Below are 23,287 nucleotides of genomic sequence, written 5' to 3'. Positions count from 1 at the left end.
CGACATTTTAGAACGTATTGGTGATAATTGCAAATTAGTTGTGTTTTTGAAGAGTATGTCAAACAATACATCTAAATATCGACAAGCCACATGCCTGTTATTGTCTGCCGTACTGTATTCGAACTGGACCATGAGCGCATTGAACTCACGTACTGTAATATGATTGCGTATGTTTCGCTTTTCGACAATATCCAAAATCTGGTCTAGCGTTTCATAGTGCACAAGTTTTGGCTATGGTATACGAGTACATATGCGGTGTTATCATGTTTTTGATAAAATCGGACATGCGCCACGAACGTCTTATGCGAGCCGACTAGTGCTTGTCAGGAATTCTAAACACAGCCCGACTGCAATCATTACATTCGAGCAAGTACAAATTGGTCAATCTCGGTTTTACATGTACAAAACTTACCGCATATCATGTGGCTCACTGCATATTTCGAAGAACTATGAAAACATTTCCTTTACCAAATAGCGTTAATCCTGTCTTTTACCGAACTGCAATTATTCCCAGAAAGACAAATATCTTGATAGCTGGATTACGATACTAACATTTTCACAATATCCTGGAATATTATTATCGTTGTACTGACCGGCTTCCCCGCAAAATTTGCTCTATGTACAACACACCGAGACGATGATTCTTTCAGTCAGAGCCTCGCAGCTCTACCACACCCTCCTTATATCGTGTTGTACAATCATCATCCACACGGCACTCTTCGCCGACGGACAGGTGACATGGAGACGGGTGATATGGCGCAATGAGCCCGTTAGTTATCCCGATGAGTTCCCTGTCGCACCCAAGCAGCTATCGGTGAAAATCGAGATGGTCCTGCCGGAAGACAAACTGGTGGAGAGTTTTACATGTTCTGGGATGAGGAGCTGAATCTGACACGTTATGATTTTGCACTGGGTCGCATTATGGCGCCCTTTAATATGACACGGCCGATGAAAACGATCCACGATTTCGGCAACGGTAAATATCGTAACCGCAACAAAAGCTGTCAAAAGTTAAAATTTTATATCGTCAAAATGCGAGTATATATAAATATCTACAGAAGACAGCTGACGGTGCAGTATTATTGCTGATTATATTATCGTTAAATTATTATATGCAGGTATTGCATTTTTCATTGACGGAACACTGACCAACTGTTCGATGTATCCATTGGGATACCTGCTAACCGACCAGAACGCAACAAATACCCCCGACTTCCGCTATCCGCGTCGCTACATTTCATCTGGCAATATTACACTGCACCACTTGTTGCGCACTATCCATCCCAAGCAGCTCTTCTCCATGGACAACAGCACGCGAGTTTTAAATAAAACCACGGTATACAGAGCGGTATAATTACTATAGATAACAATATTTGTAACCACATTATCATCTGGCCGACTTTTTCTAAACCAATTTAGGAAATCATTCGGGGAATACCATGCGACGTCTGGGAGGTCACGGTGGATAAGTACTACGTACCCGGTTACGGCGTGGTCAAGACATTCCACCGCCTGTACTATATGTCCAAGGAGTTCGCACGCTATCTGGTCGGTGAAGTGCCCTACCGCATTCCCGTGCAGCGTGCCATCTTTTTGGTGTCGTCCATTGGGAGTCTGACCGCGCCGGCCCGTACACCGCGGATTATCTTAAATTTCTTTGATTTCACGGTGCCCACCGTGCCGACCGTCTACGATTTTAGCATCTCCAGCTGTATTCCAAAAGGAAAACTGGAAACACGGGAAAGTATTCAGATTCGCTTTCCTGGCAATTTTACCGGTAGGAATTGTGGACAGGACAGTAATTAAAAAATGAGAGATTACACAATATTTTGTGTTTATGTATGAATTTTTGTTGTAAGGACTGCGGGCCGATCAATTCATTCAACCTTTCCGGAAGAAGGTTTTGCAACGTATCGTGAAAATCGGGGATATCAGTCCTGTGCGCGCTATAGGTAAGCCAAAGGAATCTGAATGGCAAAAATGTTTTGGATTTTTTAGCTGAAAAATATTTGCTCCCTTGTGTGCGCACTTGCTCACGATTTCATATTATATACTGCACAAAACAATTTTTATGAAATGTTTTAAATTTAATTTTCTGCAATAGTTATCAGTTCTCACTTATTTTAAAAAATTGATACTGTCAAGGGAAATGTATTTATAGGTATGTATTTCAGCCAGGACACCACCAGCATGTACATCACCGCCACTATTTTGCCCCGCCCACCTGTCCTGCTGCATTATACGCTGATCCAGAACGGTGTAGCGCAGAGCGTCACCCGGCTGCCCAACAGTGAGTTCTTCTCCTCGGCCCACGAGCAGCTCAGTAGTTGTGCCGCAAACTGCGACCGCCAGAACGACAACTGTAATAAGTTCGGTTGGTGTGCCCGGCAAAACGGAGACGACAAGAGTTCATTACGACGCTGCATCCTTGCCTTCGAGAGTCCCCGTGTGGCACCCGCGCTGCCCGCACCGGGATCGGATTTGTTTGTTTGCGATGTATATCAGCGTAAGCAAACACTCAAAGAAGATGATCATAATAACCATTAACATGATAAGTGGATTACTGTACGGACTACATATCTGAGCGTATTTACCTACTCCTAAATCAAATTCACATTTGCCGTACAAATATAGATAAATTTGAATTACTCATATATGTTAGTGGGCTACAGTAATGTTCTCCGAAGTTTCGCTATATGTTACTATATTTTAATTTACGCTAAAGATATACTATATTGAACACAGGAATAATTAATTCATCCACGTACGACGGAGGAGTGCTGGAAACGCTGTTCAAAGTTTTGGTGGACATTCAAGCCGGAAATTTTACGATTAGTGTGGCCAACAATGTGACTGGGGTCAATGTTAGTGCGGAAGACATGCGCACAGATGTTTCTTTGCACGACGACAGTATTACCCGTAAGCATAACCTAATACCGATAAACAAAATATCAAAATAATTTCTTGTTCTGTAGACAGATCTTGGTCACTTATACTGTGCAAGTACAGAGAAGAAAGACTATAGACACCTGCAAATGGCATTTAGTCATACAGCAGCTTTGAATTAGCTTTTTCATACTCGTTACAGCGACAGCAACGGATTCGAGAACATCCTTTGATTTCTACAAAGGTCACGCCATGATCGTTAATGCGGGTGTTAAGGATTCGTTTTCAAAATTATCCCCAGCTGAGTGCCGACAGCATTGTCTGGATGAGAAACGTTTCGTGTGTCAATCCGTTGCCTCGTGTGCATATGGGGATTGTGTCGTGTCCCATTTACACGGAGATGAACTGCTCAATACCATCAGCGGCAAACCCAGCATCAGCGCACATTCCCATTGTGCCATTTGGACGCGCACATGGAAAGGCATGTTCACCTTGGCTAGCTTACTCGTGCCCAAATCGCCTCCAGATATGGTAGGTGCAAAACGGTGTAAAGAAAACTAAGGGGATAACAGAATTATGAGAATGTCTCGCAAAATAGAACACAAAATGACAATGTTAAAAGAGACCCGAAGTTTTGGATCCATGCAAAGTTACAGTACTGCTATAAAAGCGGAAAACAAATACCCGTTTATTTATACTCCGAACTTTTTTAGGTTTTGCTTTAAAGGTATCTCGAAATGAGTTTGCTCTGTCTGCAATTTCGGAATGCTTGCGTATCCTTAATTTTAGCGGCCGACAACGCTTCTATGCTTCAACGCTTCTGTGTTTTTAATTATTTTAATGTCTGTTTCCTACATGTGCAACACAAATTGCGATGTGGCTGAGCCAATACGTAATCCAACCTATACAAATCTCTGCGTATAAAGACATATTTTTGTTTCTATAAAATAAAAAGACTTAATTTTGCCAGGTGATAACCAGTGTGAGCAATGAGGACACCTGTGCAAAAGAATGTCTGTTTGGAAATATGACATGTGAATCGTTTTCGTTCTGTTCCACGAGCGTGCAAGCGGGTTCTGGTTCTACTGTCTCCAGTTTGTCCATCGGTAGCAGCCGGAAAACCACCGGGAAATTTCAACACGAATGCCAGCTATTTAAAAGTCACGCATTCGACGTAATGCACGACGAAAGGGAGTACAAACCGGGTTGCTGGCATTTGAGCCGTAAGTGAAGCTACCACTAACTAAAAAAATGCAAATATCTGCTGTTTCTCTTAATGTAATTTGAAAGCCTTTTTTTTAATGTAAACCGGTAACAAGTTATAACCCTTTGAATTTAAATTAACGTATTGTCACATATTGAAATTTCTTTTTTGTGTTATTTTGAATTTCCGGTGCGAATGGTCAACAAGTATTTGTCAACAGGCAATTATGTCAATGATTTCGAAATCGCGCCCGGATATGAACTGTTTATTGCGGGTGATACGGAAATAATTCAGCGCGAGATTGAACCAGCTCTGGAGCGCTGGCATTGCGCTCAGGAGTGCATCCGTCAGCTGGGAGATGATGGATGTTTGGCGTTTGATATCTGTGATGATCTGGCGGCCTTAACGGATGACATTATTAGCGGAGCAGCTAATTATTCCGATATCGTGTCTTCCACGTCGGTGCGCTGTCGATACATCGTCGTATATGATATAACCATATGATATGATATGATACGTATGATATGATACGTTGCATATGATTGCATATGATGTACTTGTACTTCTGCAATTAGTAATTTCATCCGTAATCCTATTTAAACAGCAAACCCTATTAGTATTAGATGTATTCGTAAGGTTTATCGCAATAGGAAACAAATCTGACTATCGTTTCCGTCTGAATACCGGTGTGTGTGTGACACAATACAAATTTACTTGTTTCTGTAGGAAAAACATACTTGGATGGCACCATGATTAATCCTAAAACTGTAGCGGCAACGAATTCCAAGCGTGACGTTCCGTCATTGCAAATTCCACCGGAAATGCGACAGACCCCGGGACTGCTCGTGGCGCCGAGTAAGCCTGGCTATTCTATATCGGAAATGGCCGGTCTGGCCGTAGGCATGTTGATCATCGGCGTAGTAGCCACTTCCGTTTGCTTCGCACTGTGGCGCCGCTCGCCCAATTCACCCGGGGTGACCTTTACGAGAGATATTCCATTTGTTCGTTTTTCATAAAGATTATTCTGTAATGTACGTCATACTGTTATACGGCTGTATTCAGCTTTTTCCTGCTCTCATTAACGCACCGTTTTCGGCACAACAGTGCAAGTAAATATGTACAATGACCATATATGAAGGTAATAGCTGAATCAAATACTCACAACCACAAACATAGTGTACAAAATTATGATATGCACAGAGTATAGACCTGTGTTACGCTAAACCGCAAAGTAAAGTCTGCTGCGCTTTTATGTGCTGCAAATGCGCACTGCGTATTTTATTTCGAAAATGCAAAAGCGGCAGTCTTCTACATATGATAATATTGTGAAATACAAATACATAACTCAGTGTAAAATATGCTCCCCTTTATCTTGCTTTGGCTCGTTGTCTACATGCATAATTCGTAATTATTCCTGAAGTAGCCGTTTGAACATCAAACAGCACGCACATGCTGAACAATTAATTTGATTAATTAGTGCTAATTTGTTTTATCGACATCGATTCTGTCGAACTGCCGCACCTTAGAGAGAGCCTTTCAAATCATCCACTTTATGACTTTCTTCATTCAATTATTGACTGCGTCTTTCGGCGAAAAAATCCCGAAAGCTGAGTAAACAGCACGTATAGAGCGCTACACTTATAGTTGTGCATTTAAATCTCGACCTCTTTTTTCCTGCTCTTATACAAATCGGAGCGCCACTAATTATTAACGCATGAAATCGAGGTTCGTGTGCAAGTGTTTTGATGAAAAGTAAAAACTAAATACGTGTCCAGATTTATTAAATTAAGTGAATTATTTAAACTCGGTCGCCGGTCAGGCGACAATCGCTTCCGTTGGTTAGGTTATCAGTCGTTACGTAGAATCAAATAAACAAACTCCTGAACTACTGTCGTTGAGAAAATCTTATGTGGCCGCATTATTATACAGCTGCAAACCGTTAGGATCTTTATCAGACGTGTGCCAGAATCATCGACCATTATTTTCTTGCGGGCGGTGTTATTGTCCACAGACGGTAGCATTTTGCACGCTCTTTTCGTTTCCTGAAGTAGCAAACCTTTTTTCACAATGCTTACTACCCGGAATCGCCACACCTCCTTTTACCGTCGTCAATTGCAAGACGGAGGCAGTTCCCTACGGTATCATCAGCTGTGCATATACAGAAGAAATTCATTTCTGGAAACGGCGTCAAAGCTGTACGTCAGAAGATAAGCGGCATATCTTCTTACGTTGCCAACCGGGAAAATATAATGATGGATGTAGGATTGCGTAGAGATACAGAGAATACCGGTCTCAGCAGTGTTAATGTGTATCCCTCGAGTACCGAACGGATTCCAGATTTTTTATGACTGGTAGTGATTATACCTCAAATTATAGTGCATTATTAAGCGTTTGTTCCTGCTTATACGATTATTGTTACGAGTACATGGATGAAAGCACGCATGGACTGTTTTCGCAGCTACTGCAACAACTGTATATATACTCGCATCTATTAAATCACCGACAGGATAACAAAAAAGTGAGCGGTCAAACAGGCAAAATCTATGATAAATTTTAATATTAAATCTATGATAAATTGTATAGCATAGCATATAATATATGTGTAGCGTAGCTTTAAAGCTGCACTAATCGTTTTGCCTACGTTTAACGCGAGACTATATAACGCCACTCTGTAGCAAGCATTATAATACTCGAAAAATCAAAAGTGTATTAGCGCTGTTTTGTAGAGTTTGACACTAGCTTTACCCTTTATTGTTTGCAATAAAAGGCTAATACATTCGCAATATCGTGCATAGCACTGGTAGCTTTTCTGCTGCAGGAAAAGCAAAGATTCTTGTATGATTATAGTCTCACTTCAAGAAGCTGCTAGTAATGACCATGTAAATTAAAACTCAAGTTAACCAGGATATGTATACTCGCAGAACTTTACATTTATTGAATTCGTCAACTGTTAACTAAAAACATGCGCAACAAAACATGGCTTCGGATAAATATCACAATGATTCGTTGAAGGATCTGACAATTATCAACTGCTTAATACTGCCGCATCGTTCTCCTTCATTTGGCGTGCGATATTATATGGGCTGATATTTTAGTTAGCAAAAACGATGACAGCTTGGCAGAGCCGGATAGTTATAACCTTACAACAAATAGGCATAGTACAGTATAGAGAACGCAAGCGTCATAACAATATGAAAATTAAGAAAGGGAATGCGCATATAAAAAAACGCTCGATTGAAGTTCCTGAAGGAAGCCGGCGCGGCAGCATTGCAAAGGTTGGTTGTTGAGCAGGAACATATGATACCGACTCCCGGTTTATTAACACAGCCATCCTTGATCGGCACCGGACTGTCATGGGGATTCCCGCATGAGCGTATCAAAGGAGCTAAAAATAAACAACCGATAATTTTCACCATATGTTCTGCATTTTGATCTCATCCCTGCGGTCGATTGCACTGGTTATTTCGCAGACTGCAGATCATTGATACAATTTTGCAGCGTGATAGCACCGAAAAAATTTGCTTAATTGCTTTATGGCTACTTTTTTTTTACTCCATAAATTATCTGACGATTGGAAAGTATAATAATAAATTTTAAAGTTTAAAAACGCTGATAATTAAATGGACACCATGATTAATTTTTAAAACAACGCAGTAAAACAATCGACATAAAATTTAAAAAGTTAGCGCACGGACCATGCTGTTCTGTCTACGTGCTCCTATTTCAAGTACGTACAGCATCCCGTTCGTAATCACTTACAATTGAAACTACGTATTGCTAAAGTTCTCATAAATTAGAAGTACGTATGTCTGGACCATCGAAAGTTTTGTTTAAATAAGACAATAACAGCAATTCGCTTAGCGTAAGTTGTTTTTGAAATGCAGTTACCGTTGCTTCGAGATCTCTCATATAGTTACTGTAGTACATGCTAAGTATACAAATGCCGGATAATGTCCGCTGTCCGCACATACCAGCAGCAATTACAGATACAAATTTTTTAGTTTCTCACGATTTATGTAAAACGTGTGACAAATTTTGTTGCTACTGACGCGAATAAAAAGTATACAGTCCACGATACAAATATCTATACACCCGAGTAAAACAGTTTGTAAAAAAAACGTTAGTTAAACGTTAGTCAAACGTTAGTTAAAGGCCAAAATTCGAACATGTTCGAATATTGGCCTTTAACTAACGTTTAGCTAACTTTTTTTTACAAACTGTTTTACTCGGGACATATTGTACAGCTGGCCTTTTTTGTGCTGAAAACGCGTATTTAAAGCATAATTACATTTTCTTATTCTATATTCTGCATGGAAAAACGGCATAAAAACGATGGCCATGGAGCGAGAAGCAAAAAGTTAATGGCATATTCCACTGTGCACCGATTAAGCCCTAAACTCTCAGCTGGACGCCTCGTTACACGATTGCCGGGGCGAACAAAAGCCTTATTAGGGGATTAAAAGATCAGTGCAGGGGTCGGTCGTAACTCGCCGTAGCCATTTCCCCGATCAGACATGCACAATATTTCGACGCGAATTGACTATATGCACATGTTGCAACCGTATGCTATATGCCTTTCTATTTAAATAATCGGCTATTGTACATTATTATTCCACACTTTATGCAAAACACATCGCACAAACCAGATACATATTAACACAAGAATATTTTTCTGGTTGACTTACATCCTGGCGCTTTCATCTTCAAACAGCCCTGCGTCCCTTCCGGGCAGGGGAACGCCCACTTAGCCACCCGCGCAGGATCGTCGCAGCCGTCATTTACACCACTGGTGCACTCGTAGCATTCCCTAACGCGCGGGAAACCCTTTGCTGCTGCAAAAAGTAATAAAGGCTTGTAAGAATACAATTCACAAAATTTCTACCGGTATTTAAAAACGGAAGAATGGATGTGTATTGGTACATAGCTATGCACAATAATTGCATTGAAGAGAAGCTTATGTAACTATACTGTATGTGTAGGTGTCTTTTAAATATTCTTTTTGGTGCGCCGATAATTCATCAAACTTTTCTTGAAAAGAAACAGTATGTACAGCCTGCGAAGCATGGTTACATCCTCTGGGAGTGGTTTTGAGAATTACGTGGAAAAAAGTTTTTATGTTAAAGGAAATGGAGCAGCAAATTAATAAATGCAAAGGCTGCCCGTTAACTAATAAATGGTAATATCTATACGCTTGTATATAAATGCGCCGCGCGTGCAAAATAGGATAAGCAGTTGTATATAAGTTGCAAGGTCTTAAATTACATAATTATTAATCTCCAATTAGAGAATGATAGTGCTGTATAATGTATACGAACGAGAGGCTGTAGCCCTACTAAAAAAAAATTTATTCAAGAAAAAAAGATCATATTTAAATATGGAGAAATTATTTGCCAAATGTTTAAGTAGCACAGTACAATGCTCTGAAGCCGCAGCGGAAGACGTCTGTTGACAGGTTTCACTAATTGATTTCAGATAACCATCCGTCGTCACCCTTTTCGATTTCCTCCATGAACTTTCAATGGAATCCATAATTTTTCTCTAACAAAATCATGGCTGGAGCAGGCCCTTAACTAACCGACTAATCGATTAATGCAGCCGTCTATTACAATATAAATCGGTTTACGACCGGCAGGAGCCACCTTATCAATTTTACTTGTTCGCCGGCATTACACATCGTTAACACAGTGGAAACACACATCTTTTAACGAGAAGCACAATTCACAACTACGGAGCCCGAAAAATTAATGATCCGTAATGGCATAACCATGTCAGACTGACAAGCTATTAATATAGACTACTGGCACATGCGCGTCATCGAAAAGCATTTCTGTAATGCTGCTATTACAAGGATTTACTTGACACCACCACATCCGAAATGCAAGCAGCAATAATTAATGTTCTCCATCCAGATTAGTTACGGTATATCATATTTATGCTACCTCTACAGTTTATTCGCATGTAGCGATATGCATGGAGATATAAGGGCACACCGCACCGTCTTTGACTATAATGTGCCATAATCAGATGTGTGAATGTAACTACATATGTTCAAAATTTTTCGTACCAGTGTTTGTTGGTTTGTATATAGTACCGTTGCAGTTTTTTTTAAAAATGATGGTGCAGATTAAATTGAGCAAGTTCTACCGCCTCTTCTAACAGCAAATGCAACTGAATTTCCATTAACAACATGACACATGTTGGAAACTGCCTAACTAAACAGCGTTTACTACAAAATTCCATTAAATCGCTGACAATTTCTACTTGCGTCATCCATAAAAGAGACAAGCCGAAACGTGCAACCCGGACTGGACGCAGCAATCACGTACTGGGAACAGGGATATAAAGTTTTTAATGACAGTTTAGCCACTGTGAATTGCCATGTGCTTTGTTGATGGTATAATTGCACTTGACAGATTCGAGTGTTGCCTTTACAGAGACCCTGAAGGAAAATTATTTTGTAATTTACTGTCACAACACTAAAACACACTACCGGCCGAATACCGGCATAACAGTCTTTAGGGATGGCACACGTCGAGCTGTGTTGAAAAAGAGTAACACGATACTGTAATGATCCACGCAGCGCTCTCTTACGTAAACTTCGTAATAAACTGATACATTACACCGCGACTTTTTTCCCGTATAATTTAATTAAATTTGGCTAACGCAGTTCGGTATACCATGTTCTTAAATGAAAAACTGGTGTATGTCAACATTTCTGTGTTGTATGCTAACGCTAAAATTAAATTATGCAGTCTTTTTGCCGTTTGTAAATATTATGCTGCGGCAACAATCGTTACAAACTTAAAGTCAAATTGTTCCAGAAAGTAAGTATACGAATATTACACAAAACTCACCAGGGCCCGGTCACCGGCTCCCGGCTCCGAAAAATTTCAAGACGGAGTAACCCTTGGTTATAATTAAAAAAATATTTTCATCGGCCATGGTTAAGTGGGCGTGGCTAAATTTAATTCAGGGCAAAATATATTAAATTGAGCAATTACTGTTTCTAACAGCAAACAACTGAATTTATTACCATACACATGTTCAAACTAAACATTTACTGTAATCATTAATCGCTGATTTTCTTGCTCATCATAAAAGAGACAAGGAAACCACCGAGAAGAATTATATAATACAGTACTAGACTTTTGCATTGGCAAATGGGAATACGTCCCGCGATAGTGTATCATACATGTGTGTTAGCACAAATAAAATACTACTCACTAGCTTCATAATTTTTGTTAAAGTTTTTCGAATTTTCATAACAGCTTTAGGAAAGCTGTGTTGAAAAAGAGTAACACGATACTGTAATGATCCACGCAGCGCTCTCTTACGTAAACTTCGTAATAAACTGATACATTACACCGCGACTTTTTTCCCGTATAATTTAATTAAATTTGGCTAACGCAGTTCGGTAAACCATGTTCTTAAATGAAAAACTGGTGTATGTCAACATTTCTGTGTTGTATGCTAACGCTAAAATTAAATTATGCAGTCTTTTTGCCGTTTATAAATATTATGCTGCGGCAATAACCGTTACAAACTTTAAGTCAAATTTTTCCAGAAAGTATGAGAATATTACACAAAACTCAGACTGCCAGTAGTTTGCAGTAATTCACTATGCAGTAATTGCATTGTGTATTCGAGATAAAGAATGCGCTCCGTTATTAATAGATACACAAATCTGCACGTGTATGCAGACAAATGGTTTAGCAATGTATAAGACTTTTCGAGCAAAAGTGTTTAATTTAGAATTTTTTGGTAAATTAAACACGATTTAGTTTTCTGTTTTCTGCATACCCGAGTTTCCGGCATGTGCTAGGAACGGCTTAAGGACAAAACAGAGTGTCGCATAAGCCAGTACATAAATGTTAGCCGGTAATCCAATCTTCATCTCGTGATTATTCCCCAAAATGTAATTACAACGCCCATTCAGAGTATTTATCAATCGGATATCTTAATAATCTGTGCGCCCGTCAGGACTGTTATGCAATCACCAGGGAAAAAGCCAAGGAAGTCGGCCAGAAGTATATTTTTATTTACACATTACACCGGCACACAGAGGTAATCATCGTGGGCAAAAGTCTCCCATCGGCGTCATTAGCTGGACTTGGGCCCCATCAAAACAATTGTCAATTTCATATACAAAATTGCAACTACAGGCGAATGGTTGGAAAAGACAGAAATTGATGGGCATATTCCAGAGAACACATATACACGATGCGCACGGGCCGGGCTCTCGCTCAATCGCACCCAACTGGCTCTGGCTGAGTGGAAATGCACATGGTTAAAAAAGGATTTAAGCCAGCACGATTAGCGCTAAAAGGAATCACTTAATCATGTCTCTCCATTGGTTCCAGCCCCGCTCCAGTGCTCGTCTCTTCCAACCGCACGTAGTACATGCACCATATACAAAGATACATGGAGAACATATGCGCGCGTACATTGTACATTGCACTGAACTCTCCCGTTTCGATGCGTATCAGACTTCCGCCCGGGAGAACGCTGCCCCGACCGGGATATATGTACTGTACAATGGTATACTACGCGCGCGGTCTCTTGGAGAGAGAGCGTCGGCGTCTTATATTTGGACGGTAAACAACGCTCCGATAAAATATGAATTCCATTTGATTAAACATAAATGTGCCGACTACTTAATCAGCATATCGCCGAACGGAAATGCGAAACTCCCGCGTTTCCAGGAAATTAACGGATGACAACACGTGATGGCATGTACAACAGGATATTCAGGTAATTTACGGAAACACCTCATCGCATGCGCACGTATGGATGCAGTGCCGTTCCGGCATCCATATAATATGTGCAGAATTACGCGGCAATTGCTGTTGCAAAGCTACCTGACAGAAATTAAAGAAGATGACAACAGGAACGATCCAGTTGCTTTACAATGCTCATTAAAACTTCCGGTTGAAGCTGCCAGTCGCTAGCATAGCCGAATGGTCAAAACATTTTGAACTGCAGTCCACATCTGCTGACAAGTTACCGTATTAATTTAACTGGCGTGTTAACACGCCTGCAACGCAGTGGGCATAGATATTAGGCAAAATAATTTCCTCTGTATTCAGATACATAGCGCGCGCAAGGAGCGCACTTCATGCACCTTGTCGTCGTCCTTGTTAAATTAAATTGTATTACTTTTATTATCCTTGTTCTTATAACTTCAAACAATAGCAGTCAATAAAAAAAGCTTCGGAAACAGTCACTCATTAAGCATCAATCGAAAGAGGCGGCCTAATCACAAAGAAAATTTGATCTAAATTCGCTCCCATCGGCGCAGTAAATTAAATTACATTAATGACAAGTTGCACTTATGTGCTTCATACTGTCGCACCAATGTGCAATGGTAGGGTACTTACTATCTCAACTACAATAATAAATGGTTCTTTCAGAAACGTAAAATAATAAAAAAGCAGAGTTACTGATAAGGGGCAAAATTTTCTGTAACCTGTGGTGCGACCGCATCTCGATGCATACTTCGTTGACGTAAAACGTAGATTCGGTTTGCGGCACCGTGACTTTTGATGTTTCACCATTTGTGAGAGTCTGGGAATTGTCGAAAGCGATCTTTTGATGCTTCTAGCGCCAACAGTGTTTTGCTCAACGTAATAATGTACATATACTTCGTACGTGTAATACGCAAGCAACCGGAAGGTGAAGATACGCTCATACAATGGTAAAAAAGTGCCGGTTGCGAAGTCACGATAAGTGCCGGTTGTACAAAGCACACAGTTTGAATAACGTAAACAATATTAATATTTCGTTAAAAGAATCCTAAATGTACTTGTATACGTAATGAGTGAAATGCCGTCCGACATATGCAACCATTCCGGCATTTGTAAATGTACTTACATTGTCTATCGCGGTCACTAAAGCTACACCGCACTACAGTCTATGGACTGACAGGTAGCAGAATTAACAAACCACATTAAAGTTATTGTCTAAAAACTGCACCCAAATAAGTATTGTGTTCTTTCAGTTACAAGTAAAGTTGTGGAGCATCGGTTCCGTCGCGAGACGGCGAGAGTCCTTACTCCTTTGGCGCGTATATAATAATTGTTACAATGTGATCTTTGAATCTGCGACAGTTTCATTTGAGTAGCTGTCTGTTTTATCATAACGAGATTAATATTTAGAGTAGGCCTATCATTTTACCATTAACTTCTTCATCACATTAGAGCTCCATGCGTTATAAATAATTATGGAGATACAACACCAAGCGCATTACATTACTTTAATCAAGCCCGGAAGCAGACTGACAAGCAACAAAGAGCCCCATATTAAACACAGTGACTTCAAGCAATCAAGCGCATTTTATAAAGTATGATTACGCGTGAGTTAAGAGGCTACATGCAGCGGTACACATACGGCGGTGTTAAAGTCAATCAGAGCAAAATAATACCTAGACATTTTAAATGAGGCATTAATAATCTTATTTACGCATTTATCACTGCCTGAAAGGGTGAGCTACAATCTGCTGTAATGAAGCTTAACAATCTGTCCAATTACGACACGTGTTCCCACTGTTCGGCAGTCCTAATTTCCTATCTTCCGCTGCGTCGTAATATCAGCACAGCATCTGGTCTGTATGGGAAGCTCTTGCGTATTAGCCCGACTTTCTGCATTAATCACGATCTTGATATTTTTGTATAGTATCGCAATGGTTATATGTACACTATAAAACCGCTTGTCTCGAATTATATAATACGGCAACAACCTACTGCTCTCTTTGTATATGTACATAGAATATTCTTTTATGACCTTTTCGCATTTATTTTTTTATCCTCTTATATTAATAAGTACTACTCTTTCTTTATTCAAAGTATTTATACCTACGTTTGTATATTATGTATAGTACAATATACACACTCCTAGATTAACCGTGCCAAAGCAAACCAAAAATGGACCTGTTGTGGTGAATGTGTGCGGGAAATGTTTACCCAACATCAGCTACCATGGATCCCACAATGGGTCGATCCGTGTCGCAAGTGTACAATGCCGGCCGCACCGAGCGGCCACGCAGTCCGCAGTTCAATCATCTGCGCCGGACATCCGTTCTGTTTTCCTTGTTCTGTGTGTTGTGCGGTGTTGTGGGTTTCGGTCTGGCCCTGTACGGATTGACCAATAGTTTTGGTGGGGATTTTGCCACGATCAGCATGAGCATCATGCTGGCCGCCGAGATTCTGCTGATCTTTGCCGGGATTATTGGTATTGTGGGCGGTATGAAGGCCTCCACGCGGCTATTGAAATTGGCGCTGGGCATCCTTTTAATCTGTGTACTGTCCTTTACGGGTGTGGCCGTATTCACGCATCTCAAGTTGATTAATATCAAGCACAAGGTGACGAAAGCCGTGGAAAATTTCATGGATATGTACGGGACGAAGATGGGGCAGTTTCATCATGGGTGAGAATGCTGGGAAAATGTGCGCTCGGATTAATTGAATACTGTAGGAGACAATGGAGAGGCGGTTAGGTGGGCGTTTATTTATCTCTAATCGAAATAATTATTTATTTTGTTGCTTGATTTTTTTCCGGGTCAAAAGCAACGGTTCCGCCGGCGACAGTTATTCTAACGTGCTAAAGACATTAATGAATTCTAGCCGCAGTTGTCACAAGCAAACATTTGATATGTGTAGGCTAAAACCATACCCTTCTATGCTCAATTTAGAGGACTGCTCCTTCTATAAGACTAATTATGCACGAATATAAAATGTTGAATACGGACTGGAATAACCTGCTGCTAATTAGGTAGAAGTACGGAAACGATAATTATGCAGAATATGATTTGCAATTTTGAGTCGGTACTATACATAATGATTGTCATGCTCGTTATACAGTTTATAATTATTTATATGTGCATCTATGTGGATCAGCTTTAACAAATTAATCTACATTATATGTCCAACAAATTTACTAAGTTTTTTACGGGAATAGTGATCAAACACTGGATGAAATCCAAACCGAGCACGCGTGCTGTGGAAGTTCGTCGCCTAAACAATGGGGATTAACGAGATACGGGGTAAAATTTCATAGTAATGCTTTCGAAATACGGGGTAAATTTTATAGTACTCAATTTTGAAGTACCCTCGACAATTTGTGCTTCTGTATAGAATAACAATTTGGTGTTTTCAGAGAATACCATTATCCTGCTGCAGAAATATTCATGAATGCAGTCTTATTCTAAATTCTACAGAGAATTTCGAAGTAAGTTAATTTGGCCTTGATCCCAATTCCCAAATTCGCTCTTGTTACAAAATAGCTACCACAAGCTCTGTGGACGACTTCCTGTTTTCTATACAGTAATTCGGCATTTCAGTTATGGACACGACTACAACTGCACCTTAGCAAAATTAATTTTTTCCTAATAACTATCATGTTCACAGTTTAACAAAAAAAACGTAACTACCAGATGACATCCTCGTGCCATATTAACGTGAGGTCACTTGTGTGTAAAGCACCAGTCAACTGCAGCGTTTCGTGCTTACAGTAGCAGTCGCATCACCCGTATGCGCTAAATAGCAGTCCGAGTACGCGCGAGGTACTACAATGCCATAACTGTTGTTCTGTTCCAACAGCAACAATATCGTGAGCTGTACAATCTTCGAACTCCTTCCGGTTTGGTGTTGCGGCGGCGGGGATGTGTGGATGTGATAACCAGCTTATACAAATCTGCCCAAGATATTATAGTAGCCTGTGCAGGTAAATAACTAAATATACACAGAACATTCGTTAACTTACTGCTTAATAACTCACACAACAGGAACATATGTTAACATCAAAACATTTCTGATTTACAGGAGCGAGCGCCGTGTTTATTTTTCTGTGTTTCGTACTCGTCACATCCTTCTGCTGTGCTACCCAGCGAATAGGACTTTAAAAGTTCATTTAAAATTTACAGATAAAAGAACTGAAATTATTATCTGAAAGAAAGAGCACATGTTCTCGATGTGCACTAAGAAATGTTGAAATCTATGTATAACAACCAGAACTGAGTCGATTTAAAATTCTGGAAAAAGATTTATAAAATCTATAAAAGCAATTAAAACCAATCACCGGTGATAACGTTTCCCTGAGATTTCCACGGAGGAAGATTCGAAAACGCCACAAAATCAGTCAAATTCGGATCCGATGGTAATGCTCAGTTCCGTTCCCAAGATCAGGGTACTGTGGTACCACGTGTCGGTATCCACCACAACTAGAACAAAATGAAATTCCTTCTATAACCTACGAATGTCTGAAAAGGCTGAACGAATTTGCATTGTGCACGTACTGATGTCATTAGGATTGATAACCACTTTAAGCGTCGAGCATTCAAAGTAGCATTCCGGCGGAGGCTGCAGTGTCCATTCTTTGATGCCGCGGATCTGCGCCTGCCATGATGAGCGTCCTACGTTGTCAACCTAAACATCGCAGATTTTCACTAACGAGTTCCAAATTGTATATCGTACTGCGTACAACCTTTCTTTTGATAAAAACAAACGAACACAAACTAGACTAAAACTAGCGTAGTAATTACAGTGCGCACTTTATAAAACAGTCAATATAAATGGCAGTCATTTAACAATAAATTAAATCATCCCAATAAAACCGTTGCATAAGAAACCGTAGACAATAATTATGTCAGCATTATTTCGACTCAATTGAACCTATCAGGCACCAATGACTCTGATGCGATACGAGTATACAAGCAACAAATTATCATAATGCAACAATGGCACCTATAAGGGCTCGGTAGGTGCCCTAACCGATGCCCTTACCGATCACAAAAAGAAACGTATTATACGAGTACAAGCAAAAGTTATAACCTAAATCATATTTTGCCCACACAAGTTAATGAGTGCATTATGTACACGCACAACAAACAAGATACTCGTATAACCTTACGAGTTAGTTACCAGATGTTATTAATAATATTTTGGTAAACCAAGGTATCCGTATTCCACCAAACATTTTCTTCGCTACGCTTCATACCGTCAATTTATTCTCGCATCAGGCAAGTGTTTCTTATGTTAACATCGTTAGGCATTTCACATTTCGCTCGTGGCTTACATGCATGTTAGCACCATAACCGGGTCGTCCCATGAAAATCCAGTCATACCGACTGCTTTCCGATCCCACCGGTAGGAATGCCGGACGGGCGTAATGTCGGCGCAGTTCATCAGCCACGGCTACGTCGCAGTTGGAGAAGCCGATATACCACATCTGGTCGAAGCGCTTCTTGGACATGGTTAACACCTCCCGTAGATTGCGGAATTCGGTTTTGTAGTGGAAGAACTGACAGTGCTCATTGAGAACGTCCAAGGAACCCGGGAACTGCTTGAGGTACAGTTTGCGGAAGAAGTCAAAGCTGAATGTGGACGAAGCGGTCCAGTTCTTCATGGCTCCGCGCACCACCAATGGACGCGATGAGTAGGCATATTTAGCTGTAAATTCTTCCACGGAAATGTCGTTCACGGAATCCACTTTCTGCAATCCTCGGCAAACTGCGGAGAAATTCTGTATTATTGCAGTTAAAACTTTAAAGGAAACCGAATCAGAAAATATTCATAAAAAGCAAAAATTCAAGGTAACAAGTAGCTCGACATGTATGATAACGTAGTGTAGTGGCTAGTGCAACTGGCAGAACAGCTGATCACATAGTTTTTACAAGCTGCAACTTACTCGAACAGTTAACAACTGGACGAAACCAGTCCGCAAACTTTCCTGGTGCTCTCACCAAACACTGATCTCCAGACATCTCTTTAGGAGCAAAATACACCAGCGCAGAAGAGATGGCCCTGGGAATGGGACGATAAGGGTGACTGACAGTTACAGCGACAACCAGCAGCAGCATGGCAGAAACTACAACACCTGCAAATACTTTGCCTCGTCCCTGATTAACACTCGAAGCTCCATGCTTCTTTTCACTCCTGTGATTAGTATTTTGCCCATCAGCACGATCAATGAGTTCCATGAGAGCAGAACAGCCTCGCATTTCTTGGTAGGAGAGATTTAGTTCTTCCACTTTCTCGTAGATCTCCGAAAAGTATGCGTTTTCGTTGGCTGACATTTTGAATGCAAAGATATTCAGATCTTATTAATAGGACAAATCTTCCCCCTCCCAGGCTAATACGAAGGGAAAACACAATCCAAGTGTTCGGGGTCAGAATTTCAAGTCGTCAAACTCTACAACTGGGGAGTCAAGAAAATCCAGACTGCAAAAAAGTTGCAAAACATTGGGAAGATTTGCTACCGTCGGCGGTTTCGCAACTTCGAATCCGTAAGTCGCAGTTTGTCCTGTTAAATGAATAAATGAAAAACGCCTCCCGGCCGCGGTTAGGCGTGCGCCGGAAGCTGTCTCGCGGCTTACTTTTCAGCTTTCTTTTTCACTGTTTGCAACATGAGCAGTTTGGCAACATTTTGTTGAATTTATTTTATTTAACAATCTTATCTTGACAATTTCAGTTTGGTAGTTAATTGCATCTGACCAAATTTGACAATCATGAATCATCGCACATCTGCTGTGTTTGCTGTAGTGGTAAGTAATAGATTCACCAATCTCGCGCTTGAAATTTTCTTCCTTAAAATTTTCTTTGTTCGAGCGACACGCGCGACACCATACACAGCACACACGATTTCAAAAATTAAAAGAACCGGATAAATTTTAAGTACAACTGCTGCTCTTTTGGTACAACAGCAACAGATCACACACACAGGACATCATCATAATTATCATGCCACTACCGCCTTCCCATATGCTGCCGTTCTTCCCGATCATCGTACAATTGCAAAGGTATTTTTCCTTTGCGCCACGAATCGTCGTTATCTTCACTCTCCACCGTGTACTGATAAGGAGCATAAGGATGTTCTTCCTGCTTAGCCGGCACTTTCTCCAACCATATCTTGTAGTACACTTTGAATTTCTTCCACTTGTCCAAGAACTTTTCGTCTATGTAACTGATATCGGTCGTGGTTGGTATTTTTTTTTCCGCTTCGATCACGGCCTTCTGAACTTCGGCCTTGAACCTTTCTAATCTCTTCACTAAGCCTTCGTGCGCCGGAATCTTCGATTTTTGCATCTCGGCCATAAGGAAAAGCATCGTACCCAGGGATTTTATGTTGCAGGCATTGGAAATAAGCGTAGCCAGAATAATGGTATTTGGATCCAAATCGCGCTCCTGTAACATCGACCATAATAACTGCATAAGTAATACTCCTTCCGTCATTAAAGTGTTGCTTACTTTCATATCGTTCAGCAACTGTGATGTTGCAGCGTTTCCGTAACAGCCTACTGCAAGACATCCGAAAGTCATCTGATTCGAATTAATTCCTCGAGACTCAAATAATTCCCTGATTTTCTGTAAAAAAAATAGTTATCGAACAAACAAGACCCGAATTAACAAAGAAACAGAAACCGAAACCATACTCTTACCAGGGCGCCTGCGTAATCCTTTCGCCTTATACGTTGCCGGATGATCATGTTGAAAAAATCCACATCTAATTTGCGTTTCAAACGATCCGCCAGTGCAATCACCTCGTCTTCGGCTTTGTCGTCAAACGGTAGCATTTCCACAAGCATGGATAAAAACTTTTTATCAGGTTTGACTTTGTCTCGCTGCATACGGGAAAGTATTCCTAGCACAAACAATAATAACATTTCTTGCTGTTGTAACTTGTAGTAACTTCTAGTTATTAAGTAAGATACGTACTCATAAGCAAAGTCCAAGTAAGTAATGACACAGCATTTATTCTACATCAGCAGCGAGTGTCCTTCTATGTATGTACCTGAATATCCACCCAGCAGGGCCAACCTCTCTGCACCAGTTCCCGCAGCTCCAATTGCAATAAGTCCAGTATTGGCTTGCGATTCAAAAGGTAACAGTAAATCGGGAATAGCAGATGACCCCATCAGTATCATTCCGTACGATGCCGTCAAACTTTTTCCGGGCAGGCCCGGCCGCTCACTAGGCGATTCCCACCATTCACCTTTGTAAATCAGACCTCTTCGGTGGTATTCCTCCGACAAAACAGTTCGCATTACGCTCTGGTACATGCCATACGTATCTTTGGATTTGGCTGGTCGCCCATTAGGGCTGAAGCGCACATCCTTTCTAACTTGTTCAATTTCCTTCTGAGTCTTCTCTGTCAAGATCTCGTGAGTGATGGAGGTTCCGATAAACGGTAAGAGTTTACTGTTATCAACCAGGAGATGCTCAGGCAAATTGCTGGTGGTGCCGGATGCTAACTGGTGTTGCGGCTCTAATTGCTCTTTGGACAATTCTCGAATGGACGGCGGAAGCAATTCTTGCGCTAGTTCACCAGATCCCAGATTGCAATCACGAACTGCTCGTATCAAAAGGCTATAATGATAGAGGTCGGGTTTTACCCCGTGCTGAATCATAAAGCGCCAAACCTACATAAGATAAATCACACACATTTCTTATAACTGAGTTCACAAAAACAAGAAATTCACGGGTTAATTCACAGAAAATTAATGATGTACCTCAATGGCATGCTTGAATCCAGCCTGCTTATCACTAATACACGCCATTAACAAGAAACAAAAGGTGTCATTTTGAAGTTCCAGATTGTTGTGAAGCATTTCATCCGCGATCTGGAATGCGCCGATGACATCGCCACACCTTCCATATGCTACAATAATGTGCATACGCATTAAGTTTAATTACAAACCAAAACTCCGCGACGACTAAAACTCAGCGAACCTTTGATCATACTGTGATACACATAATGGTTGGGAATATGGAGTTTCATCTGAAGTTCTTCGCGCAACGCTTTCAATCTCTTCACCGCTTCTTCCGGAATCGGACATTCGGCACAGGCATTGAACAGGCCGACATAAGTGGTATCTTGAGGATGACAACGCCGTTTTTTCATCTACGAAATCAATCTATTAGAAACAGTACATATAAGGCATTCGGCAGATTCAGGCGTAAGCGAATCATGAAGCAAGATAAATGCGTTACACAATTCAAACGCACTTTACCTGACGATATAATTCAAACGCTTTATCCAGATATCCTGCACGACCACACGCCGCGATCAGCATATCATAACACATCAGAATTGGTCGCACTTGGTCCTCCTTGCCCATGCGAACTTCAAAAAACTCAAGTGCTGCCGGCAACTGCAATAACGAAAAACACATACAGTAAAGCGGTATACGTACAAATAAAACTTACTGAAAGCAAAATCATTAATTTGCTTTCGAACCTTCAACATGCAAGACGGCATAAAAGTGCAAGAGTTACGGAGAGCACGATTATACGTTGTACAGCTTTACACCAAAACTGCGACACTTTGCTGTGGCAGTAAAAATAACTGCATAACGGACACTCACATTTTGTCGTTTGATTAATTTCCGCAACTGTAGTATGTAATACCATGGTCGCTGCCGAAATGGCACATGATCTGCCATATCCTCTTCCTCCTCATCCTCCAGATCCTGCATTTTATTCCAATCCGGCGCGGAAATTGTGCCAAAAATACTATCGTCGAGTGCTTTCTCATAGTCTGGCTCTGGACCTGATGCATACAACAAATGGAGCATTAACGTAGTGTAACAATCGTAGCCAACCGAGACCGAGACAATAAGAACGCATACATTTTCTGAAACGTTCACGCACTTGTTTTCACATCGTCGACGTTCAAGGGAGTCATCTCAGTATTCACGGGTTGCCTTGGTTTTCTTGGCGGACGATACTTTGCAGAAACTCTATGATGGACTGATCCGAACGTATCAGCGTCTCCGTAAGCATCATCGGTGCTGCGCTCATCGGCTTCGTGCGAAATTTTAGTGACGGTTCGCTGCCGACCACTGGCACAGCGCACCTGATACAGAGCACACGGGCGCGGTAAAAAATGGTCCTGGTACTTGTATGCGGTGGACGTTTCGCCAGTCGGGCGAGCGATTTGGGATAAAATTCGTCGGGCAAAACACATCCGACGCATTTTAATGGTGTGAGCAGTGAGCTGCTCGTTCTTTGTGTCCGATCAGACTTAATAACTCGATATCAAATAATTATGGTTTGAATAATTTGATTATACGTTCTAAAAACAGATGATAAGTGTTCAAACTTTAGGACGTCCTAAAAATATTTCTACATAAAATTAATGTAAAAAGTAAGTACAAAATTTCATACACTTTTAACAGGCATAAAATGTGATAAAATCCGAAACCGA

The 23,287-nt window shown here is 40.8% G+C and overlaps 5 protein-coding genes across 7 annotated transcripts; 2 read left to right on the top strand and 3 right to left on the bottom strand.

Annotated features, from left to right (window-relative positions):
• Positions 1-336: 336 nt before the first annotated feature.
• On the top strand, positions 337-5,220 carry LOC129594147 (uncharacterized). Its single transcript, XM_055490732.1, is given in 11 exon segments — positions 337-860; positions 863-976; positions 1,119-1,336; positions 1,420-1,777; positions 1,860-1,952; positions 2,162-2,506; positions 2,746-2,919; positions 3,089-3,417; positions 3,857-4,109; positions 4,311-4,573; positions 4,798-5,220. Coding segments are annotated over 11 exon segments (2,679 nt in total). The 5' UTR covers positions 337-637; the 3' UTR covers positions 5,107-5,220.
• A 1,788-nt stretch (positions 5,221-7,008) lies between these two features.
• Positions 7,009-12,655, bottom strand: LOC129594200 (uncharacterized). 2 transcript variants are annotated; one of them, XM_055490809.1, is made up of 3 exons: positions 11,891-12,655; positions 8,776-8,919; positions 7,009-7,475 (listed from the first exon to the last, which is right to left on the bottom strand). In XM_055490809.1, the coding sequence occupies exons 1-3, from the start codon at positions 11,982-11,984 to the stop codon at positions 7,231-7,233; spliced, it is 483 nt and encodes a 160-aa protein (XP_055346784.1). In that variant the 5' UTR covers positions 11,985-12,655; the 3' UTR covers positions 7,009-7,230. The 2 variants fall into 2 exon arrangements, with proteins under 2 accessions (XP_055346784.1, XP_055346783.1); XM_055490808.1 differs by having other exon boundaries at positions 8,776-8,922; positions 11,891-12,650.
• A 1,794-nt stretch (positions 12,656-14,449) lies between these two features.
• Positions 14,450-17,603, top strand: LOC129594088 (uncharacterized). The gene is made up of 5 exons (XM_055490648.1): positions 14,450-15,512; positions 16,043-16,127; positions 16,241-16,312; positions 16,684-16,807; positions 16,906-17,603. The coding sequence occupies exons 1-5, from the start codon at positions 15,028-15,030 to the stop codon at positions 16,983-16,985; spliced, it is 846 nt and encodes a 281-aa protein (XP_055346623.1). The 5' UTR covers positions 14,450-15,027; the 3' UTR covers positions 16,986-17,603.
• LOC129594087 (uncharacterized) lies at positions 16,909-19,359 on the bottom strand. Its single transcript, XM_055490646.1, has 4 exons — positions 18,770-19,359; positions 18,158-18,591; positions 17,379-17,508; positions 16,909-17,303 (listed from the first exon to the last, which is right to left on the bottom strand). The coding sequence occupies exons 1-4, from the start codon at positions 19,155-19,157 to the stop codon at positions 17,218-17,220; spliced, it is 1,038 nt and encodes a 345-aa protein (XP_055346621.1). The 5' UTR covers positions 19,158-19,359; the 3' UTR covers positions 16,909-17,217.
• Positions 19,360-19,538: 179 nt separating this feature from the next.
• Positions 19,539-23,272, bottom strand: LOC129594074 (pentatricopeptide repeat-containing protein 1, mitochondrial-like). Of its 2 annotated transcripts, none has more exons than XM_055490630.1 (9): positions 22,732-23,272; positions 22,446-22,630; positions 22,092-22,232; positions 21,811-21,982; positions 21,591-21,739; positions 20,873-21,500; positions 20,520-20,722; positions 20,329-20,445; positions 19,539-20,265 (listed from the first exon to the last, which is right to left on the bottom strand). In XM_055490630.1, the coding sequence occupies exons 1-9, from the start codon at positions 23,054-23,056 to the stop codon at positions 19,828-19,830; spliced, it is 2,358 nt and encodes a 785-aa protein (XP_055346605.1). In that variant the 5' UTR covers positions 23,057-23,272; the 3' UTR covers positions 19,539-19,827. The 2 variants fall into 2 exon arrangements, with proteins under 2 accessions (XP_055346605.1, XP_055346606.1); XM_055490631.1 differs by having other exon boundaries at positions 19,540-20,265; positions 22,710-23,272.
• Positions 23,273-23,287: the final 15 nt, after the last annotated feature.

The sequence above is a fragment of the Paramacrobiotus metropolitanus genome, unplaced genomic scaffold, assembly GCF_019649055.1.
Source record: "Paramacrobiotus metropolitanus isolate TYO unplaced genomic scaffold, Prichtersi_v1.0 Parri_scaffold0000066, whole genome shotgun sequence".
Lineage (NCBI taxonomy): Eukaryota > Metazoa > Tardigrada > Eutardigrada > Parachela > Macrobiotidae > Paramacrobiotus > Paramacrobiotus metropolitanus.
This window is presented reverse-complemented; position numbering and strand designations above follow the sequence as displayed.